At 35.4% G+C, this 16301-nt stretch overlaps 1 protein-coding gene across 5 annotated transcripts in view; it reads left to right on the top strand.

Moving 5' to 3' along the window:
• The window catches only part of AGBL3 (ATP/GTP binding protein like 3), a 131409-nt gene that overhangs the window by 43749 nt on the left and 71359 nt on the right, over positions 1–16301 (top strand). Inside the window, exons 6-8 of one of the 5 annotated variants that reach the window (XM_037739968.1) lie at positions 6774–6912; positions 8069–8848; positions 11365–11527. The exons of the other annotated variants lie outside the window; for them this stretch is intronic. Coding sequence (XP_037595896.1) covers positions 6774–6912; positions 8069–8848; positions 11365–11527 — 1082 coding nt within the window. The remainder of the gene's footprint in view (positions 1–6773; positions 6913–8068; positions 8849–11364; positions 11528–16301) is intronic. 5 annotated transcript variants of the gene reach the window in all.

Here is a 16301-nt window from a genome sequence, read left to right as displayed (position 1 = left end):
AGAGCCAAATCATGAGCAAACTCCCATTCACCATTGCTACAAAGAGAATACCTAGGAATATAAAGGATGAGAAGGACTTCTTCAAGGAGAACTACAAACCACTGCTCAAAGAAATCAGAGAGGACCACAACAGATGGAAAAACATTCCATGCTCATGGTTAGGAAGAATCAATATCGTGAAAATGGCCATATTGCCTGAAGTAATTTATAAATTCAATGCTATCCCCATCAAGCTACCAATGACCTTCTTCACAGAACTGGAAAAAAACCACCTTAAACTTCATATGGAAACAAAAAAGAGCCTGCATAGCCAAGATAATCCTAAGCAAAAAAAACAAAGCTGGAGGCATCACGCTATCTGACTTCCAACTGCAAGGTTACAGAAATCAAAACAGCATGGCACTGCTACCAAAACAGAGATATAGACCAATGGAACAGAACAGAGGCCTCGGAGGCAATGCCACACATCTACAACCATCTGATCTTTGACAAACCTGACAAAAACAAGCAATGGGGAAAGGATTCCTGTTTAATAAATGGTGTTGGAAAAACTGGCCAGCCATGTGCAGAAAGCAGAAACTGGACCCCTTCCTGACACCTTACACTAAAATTAACTCCAGATGGATTAAAGACTTAATCATCAGACCTAACACCATAAAAACCCTAGAAGAAAACCTAGGCAAAACCATTCAGGACATAGGCATAGGCAAGGACTTCATGACTAAAACACCAGAAGCATTGGCAACAAAAGTCAAAATAGACAAATGGGATCTAATTAAACTCCAGAGCTTCTGTACAGCAAAAGAAACTATCATTGGAGTGACGTGGCAACCAACAGAATGGGAAAAAAATTTTGCAATCTATCCATCTGACAAAAGGATAATATCCAGAATCTACAAAGAACTAAAACAGATTTACAAGAAACAAACAAACCCATCCAAAAGTGGGTGAAGGATATGAACAGACACTTTTCAAAAGAAGACTTATATGAGGCCAACAAACATATGAAAAAATGCTCATCATATTAGAGAGATGCAAATCAAAACCACATTGAGATACCACCTCACACCAGTTAGAATGGTGATCATTAAAAAATCTGGAGACAACAGATGCTGGAGAGGATGTGGAGAAATAAGAACACTGTTACACTGTTGGTGGGAGGGTAAATTAGTTTAAGCATTGTGGAAGACAGTGTGGCGCTTCCTCAACAACCTAGAAATAGAAATTCCATTTGACCCAGCAACCCCATTACTGGGTATGTACCCAAAGCATTATAAATCATTCTATTATAAAGACACATGCACACATATGTTCATTGTGGCACTGTTTACAATAGCAAAGACCTGGAACCAACCCAAATGCCTATTGATGATAGACCGGACAAGGAAAATGTGGCATATATACACCATGGAATACTATGCAGCCATAAAAAATGATGAGTTTGTGTCCTTTGTAGGGACATGGATGAATCTGGAAACCATCATTCTCAGCAAACTGACAGAAGAATAGAAAACCAAACACTGCATATTCTCACTCATAAGTGGGTGTTGAACAATGAAAAAACATGGACACAGGGAGGGGAGCATCACACACTGGGGTCTGTTCAGGGGGGCCAGGGGAGGGACAGCGGCGGGGTGGGGAGGTCGGGGTGGGATAACATGGGGAGAAACGCCAGATAAGGTGACGGGGAGATGGAGGCAACAAACCACATTGCCATGTATGTACCTATTGTTGCATAGGCAACAATCTTGCATGACCTGCACATGTACCCCAGAACCTAAAGTACAATAAAAAGAAAAAAACAGAAAAAAATAAATAAAAGATTAAATGCAAAAAATAATTTATTGCTAAAAAAAATTCTAATGATCATCTAAGCTTTCAGCAATTCACGTTCTTTTTGCTTGGTAGAAGATTTGATCTCAGTGTTAATGGCTGCTGACTGATCAGGGTGGTGGTTGCTGAAGGTAGAGTGGCTTTGACAATTTGTGACATCAATGGACTCTTCATGAAAGATTTCTCTGTAGCATGTGATGCTGTTTGATAGCATTTTACCCACAGTAAAACTTTCAAAATAGGAGTCAGTCTTATTAAATCCTTAGTTTATAACTAAGTTTATGAAATATTCTATCTAAATCCTTTGTTGTCATTTCGACAATCTTCCCAACATCTTTACCAGTAATAAATTTCATGTCAAGAAACCACTTTCTTTGTTCATCCATAAGAAACAACTCATGATTCATTCAAGTTTTATTATGGGATTGAAGCAATTCAGTCATGTCTTCAGGCTTCACTTCTAATTCTAGTTCTCTTGCTATTTCCATCACATCTGCAGTTACTTCCTCCAGTGAAGTTATGTAGCCCTCAAAGTTATCCATAAGCATTGAAATCAGCTTCTCCTAAACTTCTGTTAATACTGGTATTTTTGCCTCTTCCCATGAATCACTAATGTTCTGAATGCCTTCTAGAATGGAAAGTGCTTTCCAGAAGGTTTCCAATTTACTTTGCCCAGATCTATCAGAGGAATTACTATCTAGGCCAGCTATAGCCTTACCAAATCTATTTCTTAAACAAGAATACTTGAGAGTTGAAATTACTTTTTGATCCATGGGCCGCAGAGTGGTTTTGTTAACAGGCAAGAAAACAAGGTTAGTCTCCTAGGCATCTCCATCAGAGGTCTCGGGTGACTAGGTGTATTGTCAATAAGCAGTAATATTTTGAAAGGAATCTTTTTTTCTGAGAAGTCAGTCTCAATAACGGGCTTAAAATAGTAAACCGTGCTACAAACAGATGTGGTATCATCTAGGTTTTGTTGTTTTGTTTATAGAGCACAGGTAGAATAGAATTAGCATAATTCTTAAGGGCCCTAGGATTTTCAGAATGGTAAATAAGCATTAGCTTCCACTTAAAATCACCAGCCACATTAACCACTAAGAGGAGAGTCAGTCTGTCTTTGAAGTTCTGAAGCAGGGCATTGACTTCTCTTCTCTAGCTAGGAAAGTCCTAGATATGATCTTCTTCCAATAGATAGCTGTTTTGTCTACATTTAAAAGCTGTTGTTTAGTGCAGCCACCTTCATCAACTGTGTTAGCTACATCTGGATAACTTGCCGAAGTTTCTGCATCATGCTGCTTAACCTTGTGCTTTCATGTTACTAATATGGCTTCTTTACTTAAACCTCATGAAGCAACCTCTGCTATCTTCAAACTTTTCTTCTGCAGCTTCCTTACCTGTCTCTGTCCTCATACAATTGAAGAGAATTAGGGCCTTCCTCTGGATTCAGCTTTGGCTTAAAGGAATGTTATGGCTAGTTTGATTCAGACCACCAAACTTTCTCCGTATCAACAATAAGACTGTTTTCTTATCATCTGTGTGTCCACTGGAGTAGCACTTTTAGTTTTCTTCAAGAATTTTTTCTTTGTATTCACAACCTGGTTAACTGAAACAAAAGGCCTAGCTTTTGGCCTTTCTTAGCTTTTGACATGCCTTCCTCACTAAGATTAATCGTTTTTGGCTTTTGATTTCGAGAGAGAGGTGTGACTCCACTTGAACATATGGAGGCCATTGTAGGATTATTAATTGTCTAATTTCAATACTGTTGTATCTCAGGGAATAGGGAGGGCCATGGAGAGGGAGACAGATGCGGGACTGGGTGGTGGTGGAGTAGTCAGAACACACACAGCAATTAAGTTCACCATTTTATGTGGGTGCAGTTCGTGGTGGCCCAAAACAATTACAACAGTAACATCAAAGATCACTCCTAACAGATATCATAATAATGAAAAAGTTTTAAAAGTTGTGAGAATTGCCAAAATATGACACAGAGACACAAAGTGAGCACATGTTGGATAAAATGGCGCTGACAGTCTTGCTCAACACAAACCATTAATTTGAAAAAAAAAAAAAAAAAACAATATTTGTGAAGCACAATAAAGCAAAGCTCAATTACACAAGGTATGCCTGTATCATTGTTTCAGATACAGATATTCTTCAATTAAGTTTACCTCTCTATAAATCAATTTTAAGCTGATAATATCATAAGTCAAAGGTGTATTTTCAACTTGTGATATTTTTAGTTCATGATGGATTTATTTGGGTATAACTTCATTGTAAGTCAAGGAGGATACTGAATGCATATCACTTTTACACCAGTGTAAAGCTCAAAAATTGTAAGTCAAACCATCATAAGCAGAACACCATCTGTATGTAATGTGTCTTTTTCTCTCTGGCTGTCTTCAGCAATTCGACTACGGTTTGCCTAGACTTGGTCATCTTAATATTTATCCTGCTTGGACTTTGCTGAACTTCTTCTTAGATCCATAGGTTAGCTGGGGTTTTGCACCAAAATTTGAGAAAATTTCAGCCATTATTTCTTCACGTATTTTTTCCATACCATTCTTTCTTTCATGTTTTTTAGAATTCTAATTACACATATGTTGGATTTCTAGATACGTCCCCACATGTCAGTGGATATTTTTCCATTTTCTTACCCTCTCTGTCTTTCAGTTTGGACAATTTGTATTTGTTTTCAAGTTTACTGATTATTACTTTTTCAAACTTTTTTTTCCTTTAAAAAATTTTCAATTATAAATTGGCAAATTATAGTTGTATATACTTATGGCATACAAAATGGATCTAAGAAGAAGTTCAGCAAAGTCCAAGCAGGATAAATATTAAGATGACCAAGTCTAGGCAAACCGTAGTCGAATTGCTGAAGACAGCCAGAGAGAAAAAGACACATTACATACAGATGGTGTTCTGCTTATGATGGTTTGACTTACAATTTTTGAGCTTTACACTGGTGTAAAAGTGATATGCATTCAGTATCCTCCTTGACTTACAATGAAGTTATACCCAAATAATATTTATTTATTAATATACTGTGGAATAATGAAATCTTCAGCCCATTTGGAAATCTTTCAGTTATTATAGTTTTATTTCTAGAATTTTCATTCTGTTCTTTTTAGTTTCATTTTCTTTTTTGAGATTATTTATCTGTTTTCTCATGATCTCTTATCTTTTCATTTGCCTTTGAATGTATATTCAAAGTCCCTCTCTGTTAATTCCAACATTGCATTATCTTGGAGTCTGCTGAATTTTATATGTATTCATGATCACATTTTCCTCCTTCTGTGAATGCTTTATGTTTTTATCACATGCAGAACAGTGTAAAAGATATGTTTTAAGGAGTCTGTATTATGTCCTTTTATTTATTTTTTATTTATTATTATTTTTTTAGATGGAGTCTCCCTCCGTCAGCTAGGCTAGAGTACAGTGGCACAATCTCAGCTCACTGAAACCTCCACCACCTGGGTTCAAGCAATTTTCTTGCCTCAGTCTCCTGAGTAGCTGGTACTATAGGCACGCACCACCACACCAGCTAATTTTTGTATTTTTAGTAGAGATGGGTTTTCACCATGTTAGTCAGGTCGGTCTCAAACTCTTTTCTCAGGTGATCCAGCCTCCTCGGCCTCCCAAAGTGCTAGGATTACAGGCATGAGCCACTGTAGCCGGCCTGTATTATGTTATTTTAAACATTATATTGAATTTTGTTCTAGCAGGCAATTAAATTGCTGGCAGGTCATTTTGTTTCTCTCAGGCTTGCTTTTATTTCGTATAAGGGCAGGCCTGTTCTCATTTTATCCTTAGTCCTAGGTCATGGCCTTTACTCTTGAATATGGTCCTTATGCCTAAGATGCAGCCTTTCTGGAGTCACAATTGAATGCCTAAGGTATTCCATAAAATCTCCCCACTCTGGATAAGTTGGAATTCTAATATATCCTGGCAATGTATGTCCTCTGGCATCTCAGCATGCAATAGTGCTCTCTCCTGTCTTTCTTAGTCTCATCTTTTGATTGTGTAGCCAAACCCTCATCCAAGGACTGGGAAATCACTATGTAGACTGTTGAGGTTCTCCCTCTATGTAGCTTTCTTCTCCTTAGTGCTCTGACCCACAAATTTCAGCGGCCCCAAGCAACAGTCTTTCCTCTTCAACTCAAGACTGTCATGCTGTTCTAAAATGCCACCTTTCTAGGCTGTAGTCCAGTAAATACCCGTATGCAGAAAACCGGGCTAAACATGGGTTCACTTCATGTATTGATCTTCTTTCAAAGATCCTACCATAGTTGTTCTACATGTTGTCCAAATGCATGAAAACAGCTCATATTTTTCTATCCAGTTTTATAGTCATTTATGGTGAAAGGGAAAGTTCAGAACCAATTACTTCATCATGACCAGAAGTGGAGTGTTTTTGTTTTTTTTTTTTGAGACAGAGTCTCACTCTGTCACCCAGGGTGGAGTGCAGTGACGTGATCTCTGCTCACTTCAACCTCTGCCTCCCAGGTTCAATCAATTCTCCTGCCTCAGTCTCCTGAGTAGCTAAGACTACAGGCACATGCCACCACACCTGGCTAAGTTTTTCCTTTTTTTATATTTTTAGCAGAAATAAGGTTTCACTGTTGCCCCGGGTGGTCTTGAACTCCTGAGCTCAGGCAATCTGCCTGCCTCGGCCTCTCAAAGTGCTAGGATTATAGATGTGAGCCACTGCACCTGGCCAAACGAATATTTTTTATGTAAGAAATATACAAATTTATTTTAGGCATAGTTTTCCTAGTCTAAATCCTCTTAGACTTTTTAATTTCAACATGTCTATATAAATTAGTGTCAAGTAACTTTAAAATTTATAATCCTTATACTTGTACTATTGCTCCAAACTGTGCAGAATACCCTTCTTACTTTAGGTATGTTTTGACATCTTTATGGTCTTCTCTCATCAGCTTACAAAGAGCCCTGTTTTGTGTATTCCCGAGTTGGAGGTAACCGAACACCTTTGAAGCAACCTATGGATTACTGTGACAATACTTTGATGTTTGAAGCAAGGTTTGAGAGTGGTAATCTACAGAAGGTAGTCAAAGTGTAGGTTATAATTATTTTTATTTGAGGAACTAGACTATCAACTTTTTTCTATATCAAAAGTACATTATTAAAGTTCTTATTATCCATTATTAAACTAATTCTGTGAATTAGTTTATAGATACTATTAATAATTAGAGATTATCATGGAGGAGGGAAGTATAAAAGATTCTGAGTTCAAATAATCTTGAGAACTATAAGGTAAAGTTAAGAAGGCTTCTGTACTGTACATTTTTAATATGGCAATATGAATTGTCACACACACACAGTGCTTCTCAAACTTTGTATTGAAATAGTTATTAGGATGAGTGTTCCAAAGAATATCCCAAGGGCATTACTTTATTTAAAAATATTATGGAAATCTTGAAACACACACTCAAGTACAGAGAACAATACAATTCTACATTCACTGACACATACCTATCACCTAGACTCAACAGCTATCAAGGTTTTGCAACATATATTTTACCTATTCCTAGGTCATTATTTACAACTGTACACATACAGATTACATACTAAGTGCAGAGTGCTGATAGAATAGAAAGTTACTTGGTAGAGAAAAAGAGTCATGGCTAACCAGGTAATATTATTATGTATATAAATAACATTCCAGTGAAATTAATATTTTTGCCTTGATTTAAGCATCTCCCGTGTCCTCAAATTGTTCAAATTATGTAATCTATGTTATCAACTTAATTTATATGTTTTAAAATCTCTCAGTGATAGTTATTTTATATCCCGAGTTAGACTCTAATAGATGCATATGTCTGAAGTGAAAAAAGGATTGTTGGACTTTGCCTCAGTTTCAGTAACTCTTTAATCATTTTTATGTAGAAAATATAATTAGGTTGAAATATATAAACTTTTATCAAGTATCTGTGTTTTTATGTGCTCTCTTGAATTACAATGGACTACAAAGTCTTTAGAATTATCATAGAAGCAGTTTCTTATCCAATAAAAGGGAAAAATTTCAAAACTTTTATCTTTTGAAACTACTTGCTATTAAGTACTGCCTAGATTGTTTCCTAACAAAGCTTTCTGTGAATGAGTAAAAGGAAAATAATTTTCCTTCTTTAACTCAAAATTTTACATTCATTTTTTACAAAATGTCAGTTTTACATTCTTTTGTGCTTTTTCCCCTTTCTTTCTTGTGTATTAGGGCAGAGTATGAATACCAATTGACTGTACGCCCTGACCTCTTCACAAATAAACACACCCAGTGGTACTATTTCCAGGTCACTAATATGCAAGCAGGAATCATCTACAGATTCACTATTGTCAACTTCACCAAACCTGCAAGTCTTTACAATCGGGGTATGCGCCCACTGTTCTATTCTGAAAAAGAGGCCAAGGCTCATCATATTGGCTGGCAGAGAATAGGAGACCAAATCAAGTATTATAGGAACAACCCAGGGCAAGATGGGCGCCATTATTTCTCTCTTACGTGGACATTTCAATTTCCACACAACAAAGATACCTGCTACTTTGCTCATTGTTATCCATACACTTACACCAACCTGCAAGAATACCTTTCTGGCATCAATAATGATCCAGTACGGTCAAAGTTTTGTAAAATACGTGTCTTGTGCCACACGCTTGCTAGGAACATGGTGTATATTTTAACAATCACTACCCCCTTGAAGAACTCTGACTCAAGAAAGCGGAAGGCTGTGATTCTGACTGCAAGGGTCCATCCAGGGGAAACCAACAGCTCTTGGATCATGAAAGGCTTCCTAGATTATATTTTAGGAAACTCAAGTGATGCACAGTTGCTTCGGGACACTTTTGTCTTCAAGGTGGTACCCATGCTGAATCCAGATGGTGTGATTGTGGGAAATTATCGGTGTTCCTTAGCTGGACGGGATTTAAACCGTAATTACACATCTCTCCTGAAGGAATCTTTTCCTTCTGTATGGTATACCCGGAACATGGTTCGTAGGTAAAATAAGCCTCAAATTACCTCTCTGCTTATTTAGTAAACTTGGTAGTAAGAATTTTGCTCCCACAATCTCACTCTTTTTACTGTTACTTCTCTTAAGATAGTCTAACAACTGTATAACTACTTTATTTTTTCCCAATTATTCACAACTGTGATTCTGTACCCTCTGGTATTATGCCACTGGATTCATTAACCTCCCCTTAAATAACAAAAGATTCTAGAATGTTTAAAATAGTTTTATATTTTTTATAAATATATATATGAAATATGTACATATAAAGGGAGCTGATGGTATATCTAATAGAATATCTATAATGTCTGCTTCATGCTCTCTGAAATTAAGGTCCCTGGTCTGAGACATGATGGACAGGTCAATGCCCATTGGCTTCTCTCTATGGCAACTCTTTTAAATGTCACATTTAGTCTCTGATTGTCATGTAAGAAGGTTAAGGCAGGAGTCTATTCAGCAAGTTTCTAAAAGACTTCAAAGAGAGAGAAATGCCTTAAGGCAGTTAATCATACACAAGTAAGTAGGATAAGAAGTCAGTCACATATATGTGGAAAGGTAAGCAGCTGTAAGTACATATAAGATTAAGTTTATATATTTAAAGCACATTAGAATAAGAGAGAGTAGATTTTTGTATAAAATACTTAGCATAAGACACTTAGAATATCTTTTTACCCATAAAGATACCTATTGGTAAATCTTATACTAAGTATTTCTGTGTATTTATGGGTAAAAAAAAAATCCAAACTGTTTCTAAAGTTATTTAAATTAATGTAAGATGAGAGACCCTAATATCCTATTTCACTTCAGAAGTAATAGCATTTCTTTGGTAATTAATTTTTTAGAAGTAGAGTTTCTTTTGACTTGCTTATAAGAAACTGAAAGACTGAGGAATTTGGAGCTTAAAAATGTACAGCATGTTTCATATTTAAAAACTTAACTTTAGATATTCATGCCTCATAATCTAGTTAGTTTTCTAAAAACTTGTAATTATCTTTTAGTGGCTTTATGTCAATCTTATGTTATCAATGAGAATTTATTAGGTAGCAAATGAGAAAAGGGCAATAAATCAACATGTAATAAATTTAAGTTTGTAATTTCACTATAGTTTAAAGCAGCATGGTTTCTAATAGAAGCAAAATGTTTTGGATGTTTATATTTTAGGTTTTAATATTTTTGTTGTAAATGTAATGTATTTCTTAATATTATAAATACTATTGCAAACATTTTGGTATTTATCCTTCCAGATATAGAAAATAGTATATGTAATCTTGATTAAGTAATAATCCTACCACCTTAACACTACTACTTTCTTACCTTTGAAAGTCTCCTCATTTTATCGATCAGTTTGGGGGATTTATATTTTGTTTTGCTCTTTTTATATTGAGTGTTAAATTATATAGACCAAAGGCTGTTGTCTTCAGGAATGTGTAATAATTTATATATTTGTTAGAAATTTATCAGAAAAAGTCAGTTCAAACTTTGGTACCATTTTTCTCAAATTGATAACTTGGTCACCACACTAATCAAGGGTTAATTATTAATTGGCTTCAGCATGAAGTCATCAAGCGCTCAGTGTTTTACAAATATCTGGGCACTTACTATGTGCATAGGACTCTTCTAGATGATTTGAAGCATTCCCCATTCTTAATAAGCTTGAATATGAAAAATATTAAAACTTTCCTAGACAAGGGCCATGCAAATGGTACCAATATCTTTAAGTGCTACAAAAGTTCAAAAAGAGAAACTCTGTGGCCTTGACAAATTAGAAAGGAGGTGAGACATGAGGTCAGCATTGAAGGATGGCGGGTAGTATTTACATTTACAAAGATAAAGTAAGAAGGTATTCCAGTCAGAAAGAAACTACGTGAAAGGTAATGGGTAAAAGCAAGAGTGAAAACATCAAAATAATAAAGCAGAGAGTTCTTGTTGGAGAAAGTTTTGGGAGTAAGGTAAATTTTGTCCTTATAATGGAAAGTTACTGCATTCCGATTTATTTATTTATTTATTTATTTTTTATTTTTTTTTTTGAGACAGAGTCTTACTCTATGGCCCAGGCTCGAGTATGGAGATGCCATCTCAGCTCAATACAACCTCTGCCTCCTGGGTTCAAGTAATTCTCCTGCCTCAGCCTCCCAAGTAGCTGGGATTACAGTCATGCGCCACCACGCCCAGCTAATTTTTATATTTGTAGTAGAGAGGGGTTTCGCCACATTGGCCAGGCTGTTCTCAAACTCCTGACCTCAGGCAATCCTCCTGGCTTAGCCTCCTGAAGTGCTAAGATTACATGCGTGAGCCACCGTGCCCAGCCTGCATTCTGATCTTTACATAGCTAATATATTATTACAGATTTTAAAAGCTGTATATTAATAATATGCAATATCAACAAGAGAAAGCTAGGATAGAAGAAATTGTATTTATTTGGATATTACACTTCTAAATTCATAGCTGTACCTATAGAAGAAAAATGCAGAGATAAAACTTAGCAACTTATCTTTCTTACTGGCAGACTGATGGAGAAACGAGAGGTTATTTTATATTGTGATCTTCATGGCCATAGTAGGAAAGAGAACATCTTCATGTATGGCTGTGATGGTAGTGACAGATCTAAAACATTATACTTACAGCAACGAATCTTCCCACTTATGCTGAGCAAAAATTGTCCAGATAAAGTAAGCATCTTTTAAGATTTTTAACTTTTCCTTTACCAAATGTTGCCCATGTGGGATAGCAGAATGGATAATATTATTCCAAGCTGCTTTTTTATTTATTTTGTCTGGTTTACACAATTGACAATAAGAAAGCAACTATATAGAACTACTTAGTGAGCAATAATCTGAAAATATGGGGAGGAAAAAAGGCAAAAATGCCCCAAAAGCTACCACCATAATACCACTGCTGTTTTACATTTTGAAAGCTTCCTCTATTCATCATTTTTATCAGTCAGTTTTAGGGCCTCTTTTATTATTTTAATATTCATTGAGTGCCTAAATTATACAGACTAAACACTGTATTCTTAAGAAATGTGTAACAGTTTCTTCAAAGTATTTATTAGAATTTTGCCAGGAAAAAAACTCAATCCAATAACCAATATTTCAAAAATATATAGAAATTAGAATGAGAAAAGAATAAAGTATATTATTTTCACAAACTATGGAAAAATTGGAGCCACTTATTTACCAAGATATGAAAATACTTCAATCATTCTTTAGAGAAAAGATGTTAACATAGCAAAGGAAATTCCTGCAGACTTTCCCATAAGTTCTCAACTAATCAGTTCAATTATAAAGGACTTATTGAGAAGAATTAATTGTCTTCTGGGGATAATTGGGGCCCAAAGACATGAAAAAGAAAGGATGATCTGATTAAAATAGCTATTTAAAGAAAGAACAGGTTTGTTCCCCAAAGAGGATTCATTTCCTCAGAAAGAAAGACCAGAAAACTCAACCTCATACCTGAAGCTATTCCTATGAACATTTATACTGTCAATACTCTTAGGTATAGTTTATTACTCCCATAAAATAATTCTGTTTTACTAAGATATTTTAATGTTTGTTTATTGACATGCTTCGTAGGGTTTTAGATCTCTACCCTGTAGTGCCTTAGATGAAATCGACCAATTTCTTGAACAACTCAAACAACCACTCTGCAGTTTAAACAGGTCTTCCATGTCATCTAAAGCTTGCTTAAAACATACAGGCTTCTGGCTGGGCGCGGTGGCTCAAGCCTGTAATCCCAGCACTTTGGGAGGCCGAGGCGGGTAGATCACGAGGTCAAGAGATCGAGACCATCCTGGTCAACATGGTGAAACCCCGTCTCTACGAAAAATACAAAACATTAGCTGGGCATGGTAGCGTGTGCCTGTAATCCCAGCTACTGAGGAGGTTGAGGCAGGAGAATTGCCTGAACCCAGGAGGCGGAGGTTGCGGTGAGCCGAGATCGCGCCATTGCACTCCAGCCTGGGTAACAAGAGTGAAACTCCGTCTCAAAAAAAAAAACAAAAACAAAAACAAAAAAAAACATAGAGGCGTTTCTAGGTTTTCTGTTAAATGTTTCTTTTAAAAATCTTTTTGTGTAAATCCATGATTATGGTTGGAGATTTTAAATACCTCTTACATTAATCTGGAACTGATTGATAGACAGTAGGCAAGGATACATAAGAACTAAACAACATCAACCAACTGGATTTGACATTTACAGGACACTCTCTTAAACATCAGAATGTACATTATATTCAAATGCACATGGAACAGCACCAACACAGATCACATCCTGGTTTAGAACAAATATTAACAAATTTAAAATAATTAACAACATACAAAATATGTTTTTAAGCATAATGGAATTAGACTAAATCAATAAAAGAAAAGAGGAAAATCTACGAACATGTAGATACTAAACCACATTTCTAAATAATCCTTACACCCAAGAAGAACTCTTAAGGAACATTAGAATATATCTTGACCTGAAAGAATATGAAAATATGCAACATGAGCTTTTATAAAATTCAGCTAAATAGTAGCACTTAGAAGAAAATGTATAGCAAGAAGTGCTTATGCTAGAAAAGAACACGCTGGGTACAGTGACTCACGCCTGTAATCCCAGCACTTCAGGAGGCTGAGGTGGGCACATCACTTGAGGTCAGGAGTTCAAGAACAGCCTGGCCAAGATGGTGAGCCCCCATCTCTACTAAAAATACAAAAATTAGCCAAGCATGGTTGTGGCTGTAATCCCAGCTACTTGGGAGGCAGAGGCAGGAGGATTGCTAGAGCCCAGGAGGCAGAGGTTGCAGTGAGCCAAGATTGTTTTAGCACTGCACTCCAGCCTAGGCAACAGAGCGAGACTCCATCTCAAAAAAAGAAAAGAAAAGAAAAAAGGTCTTGAATTAACAATCTAAGTTTCCACAATAAGAATAGAAAAAGAAGAGTAAAACTAAGCAGAAGGAAGCAGATAATAAACACAGGTAGGTTAATGAAATTGGAAATAAAGAAACAATGGAAAAAATCAATTAAGCAACATTTGTGCTTGGAAAAGATTGGTAAAACTGATAAAACTTTACCAAGATTTATGAGGAAATAGGAGAAACTGAAAGAGGAAGAGGGGGAGGCAATGATGACACGACTTACCAATATAAAGAATGAAAGAGAGATCACTATAGACCCTGCAGCATTAAAAGAATAATAAGTGGAAACTCAATTCTATGCACACAAATTTAACAACTTAGATGAAATGAACCAATTTCTTGAAAACTACAAACTATCAAAACTCACCCAAGGTGAAATAATCTGAATAGTCCTGAAAAGCATTCTAAAAGGAAACTACAGAAAACAAATTTCCTCATCCAGATGGATTCACTGAAGCATTCTAGCAAAAATGTAAAGGCACAGTCTTTCCCAGGATTACCATGATACCAACACAAGACAAAGATAGTCTAAGAAAAGAAAACTACAGACTAATATTCCTCATGAACATAGATGCAAAAATCTTCGCCAAAATATTAGCATATTTAATCCAGCAATATATAAAAAAATATAAGACCGGTTTTATATTTGAAAATTAATCAATGTAATCCACTATGTTAAGAGTCAAAAGAAGAAAAACTGTGTGACCCCATCAATCAATATAAAAAAAGCTTTTAACACAATTCACCATCCGTTTATATATAAAAGAAAACTTTCAGCAAATAAGGAATAAAAGGGTACTTCTTCAACCTGATAAAGGACATCTACAAAAAACTCTACAGCTAATAGCATAGTTGATGAAAGACTGAATGTTTTCCACCTAAGATCAGGAAAAAGACAAGAATGTCCACTTTTCCCCACTTCATGCAGTCTTATACTGGAGGCTCTAACCAGTACAAAAAGGCAAAAGGAAAAGGCAGATAGATTGGAAAGAAGCAATGAAGGTGGCACAATTACCTGCAGAGAAAATCCGAAGTGATACACAAACAAAACAAAACAAAACTCCTAGAACAAGGGAGTCTAAGCACGGTCATGGGATACAAGTCCCACCCACAAAACCAACTGCATTTCTATATACTTGCAATGAAAAAATTGGAAACCAAAGTTAAAAACAATACTATTTTTATCATAGCTCCAAAATAAATACTTAGTTATAACTCTAACAAAATGTACAGACTCTATATGCTAAAACGAACGATTTATTTCATTAAAAATGCTAATGAAATAAAAGCTCAAATAGAGACATATGCTATATTATGGATTGGAAGACTGAACACAGTAAGGCCTCAACTCCCTAGGTTGATCTGTAGATTTAACAGAATTTCAGATAAAATCACAGTATAATTGTTTATACACAGGCTGATTATAAGATGGATAAGGAAATGCAAAGGAACTAGAATAGACAAAACAATTTAAAAAATTAAGTTAAGGAATCACACTATCAAATTTTAAGACAGTATAAAACGACAGTAATAAAGATAGTATGTTAATAGGAACTGTGTAAAACACCCAGAGCAATGGTACAGAATAGCAAGTCTAGTAACAGGCCCACATATATATGGCCTGTTGACAAAGGTGCACAGGAAATTTAATGGAGAAAGAAACCTTTCAATAAATAAGTGTTGGAACAATTGAACATCCACATAAAAAACAAACTTTCACCTACACCTCCAACCTTAAATGTAAAACTGTAAAACTTTTAGAGGAAAACACAGAAGATAATTTTTATGACATGGAATTAGACAAAAACTTCTTAGAAAATACCAAAAGCATTATCCATTGGATTGTAATGAATTGATAAATTGGACTTCATCAAAATTAATCCTTTTGTTCTCAGAAAGATCCTGTTAAGCCAATACAAAGATAAGCTACAGATAAGAGAAATTATTTGCAATCACATATCTCACAAAGAACTTTTATCCAGAATAGCTCAATAGTAATAAAACAAATCACCCAATTAAAAATGAAAGTAATCTGAAATACATGTTTCCAAAAAGGATATGTGAAGGCAAATAAGCACATGAAAAGATGTTTCACATCAGTAGCTGTCAGGGAACTGCAAGGTAAAACCATGAGGAGACAAAATTACATACCTGTTAGAATTGCTAAAATAAAAAATACTGACAATCTCAAGTTTTAACAACAATTTGGAGTAACTAGGACTCTCATAGGGTACATTTTTGTTTGGAATGCAAAATGGTCTATCATTTTGAAGAGTAGTTTGTCAGTCTCTTATAAAGTAAATTGTATACTTATATGATTCAGCAATCCATTTCTAGGTATTTACCCTAGAGAAATGAAAATATACATTTATATATAAACCTGTATACACAAGCATTTATAACAACTCTATCGTAATTGCCAAAAGCTGGAAACAATGCAAAATGTCCTTTAACCGGTAAATGGATATACATTTTAGTACACCCATACAATGGAATAGTACCTGGCAATAAAAAGGAATGAATATTCACACATGCAACAACTT

Source organism: Cebus imitator, unplaced genomic scaffold (assembly GCF_001604975.1).
Source record: "Cebus imitator isolate Cc_AM_T3 unplaced genomic scaffold, Cebus_imitator-1.0 Scaffold77, whole genome shotgun sequence".
In the NCBI taxonomy this organism is placed as follows: Eukaryota; Metazoa; Chordata; class Mammalia; order Primates; family Cebidae; genus Cebus; species Cebus imitator.
Note: the sequence above shows the minus strand (reverse complement) of the source record. Positions and strands in the feature narration are given on the sequence as shown.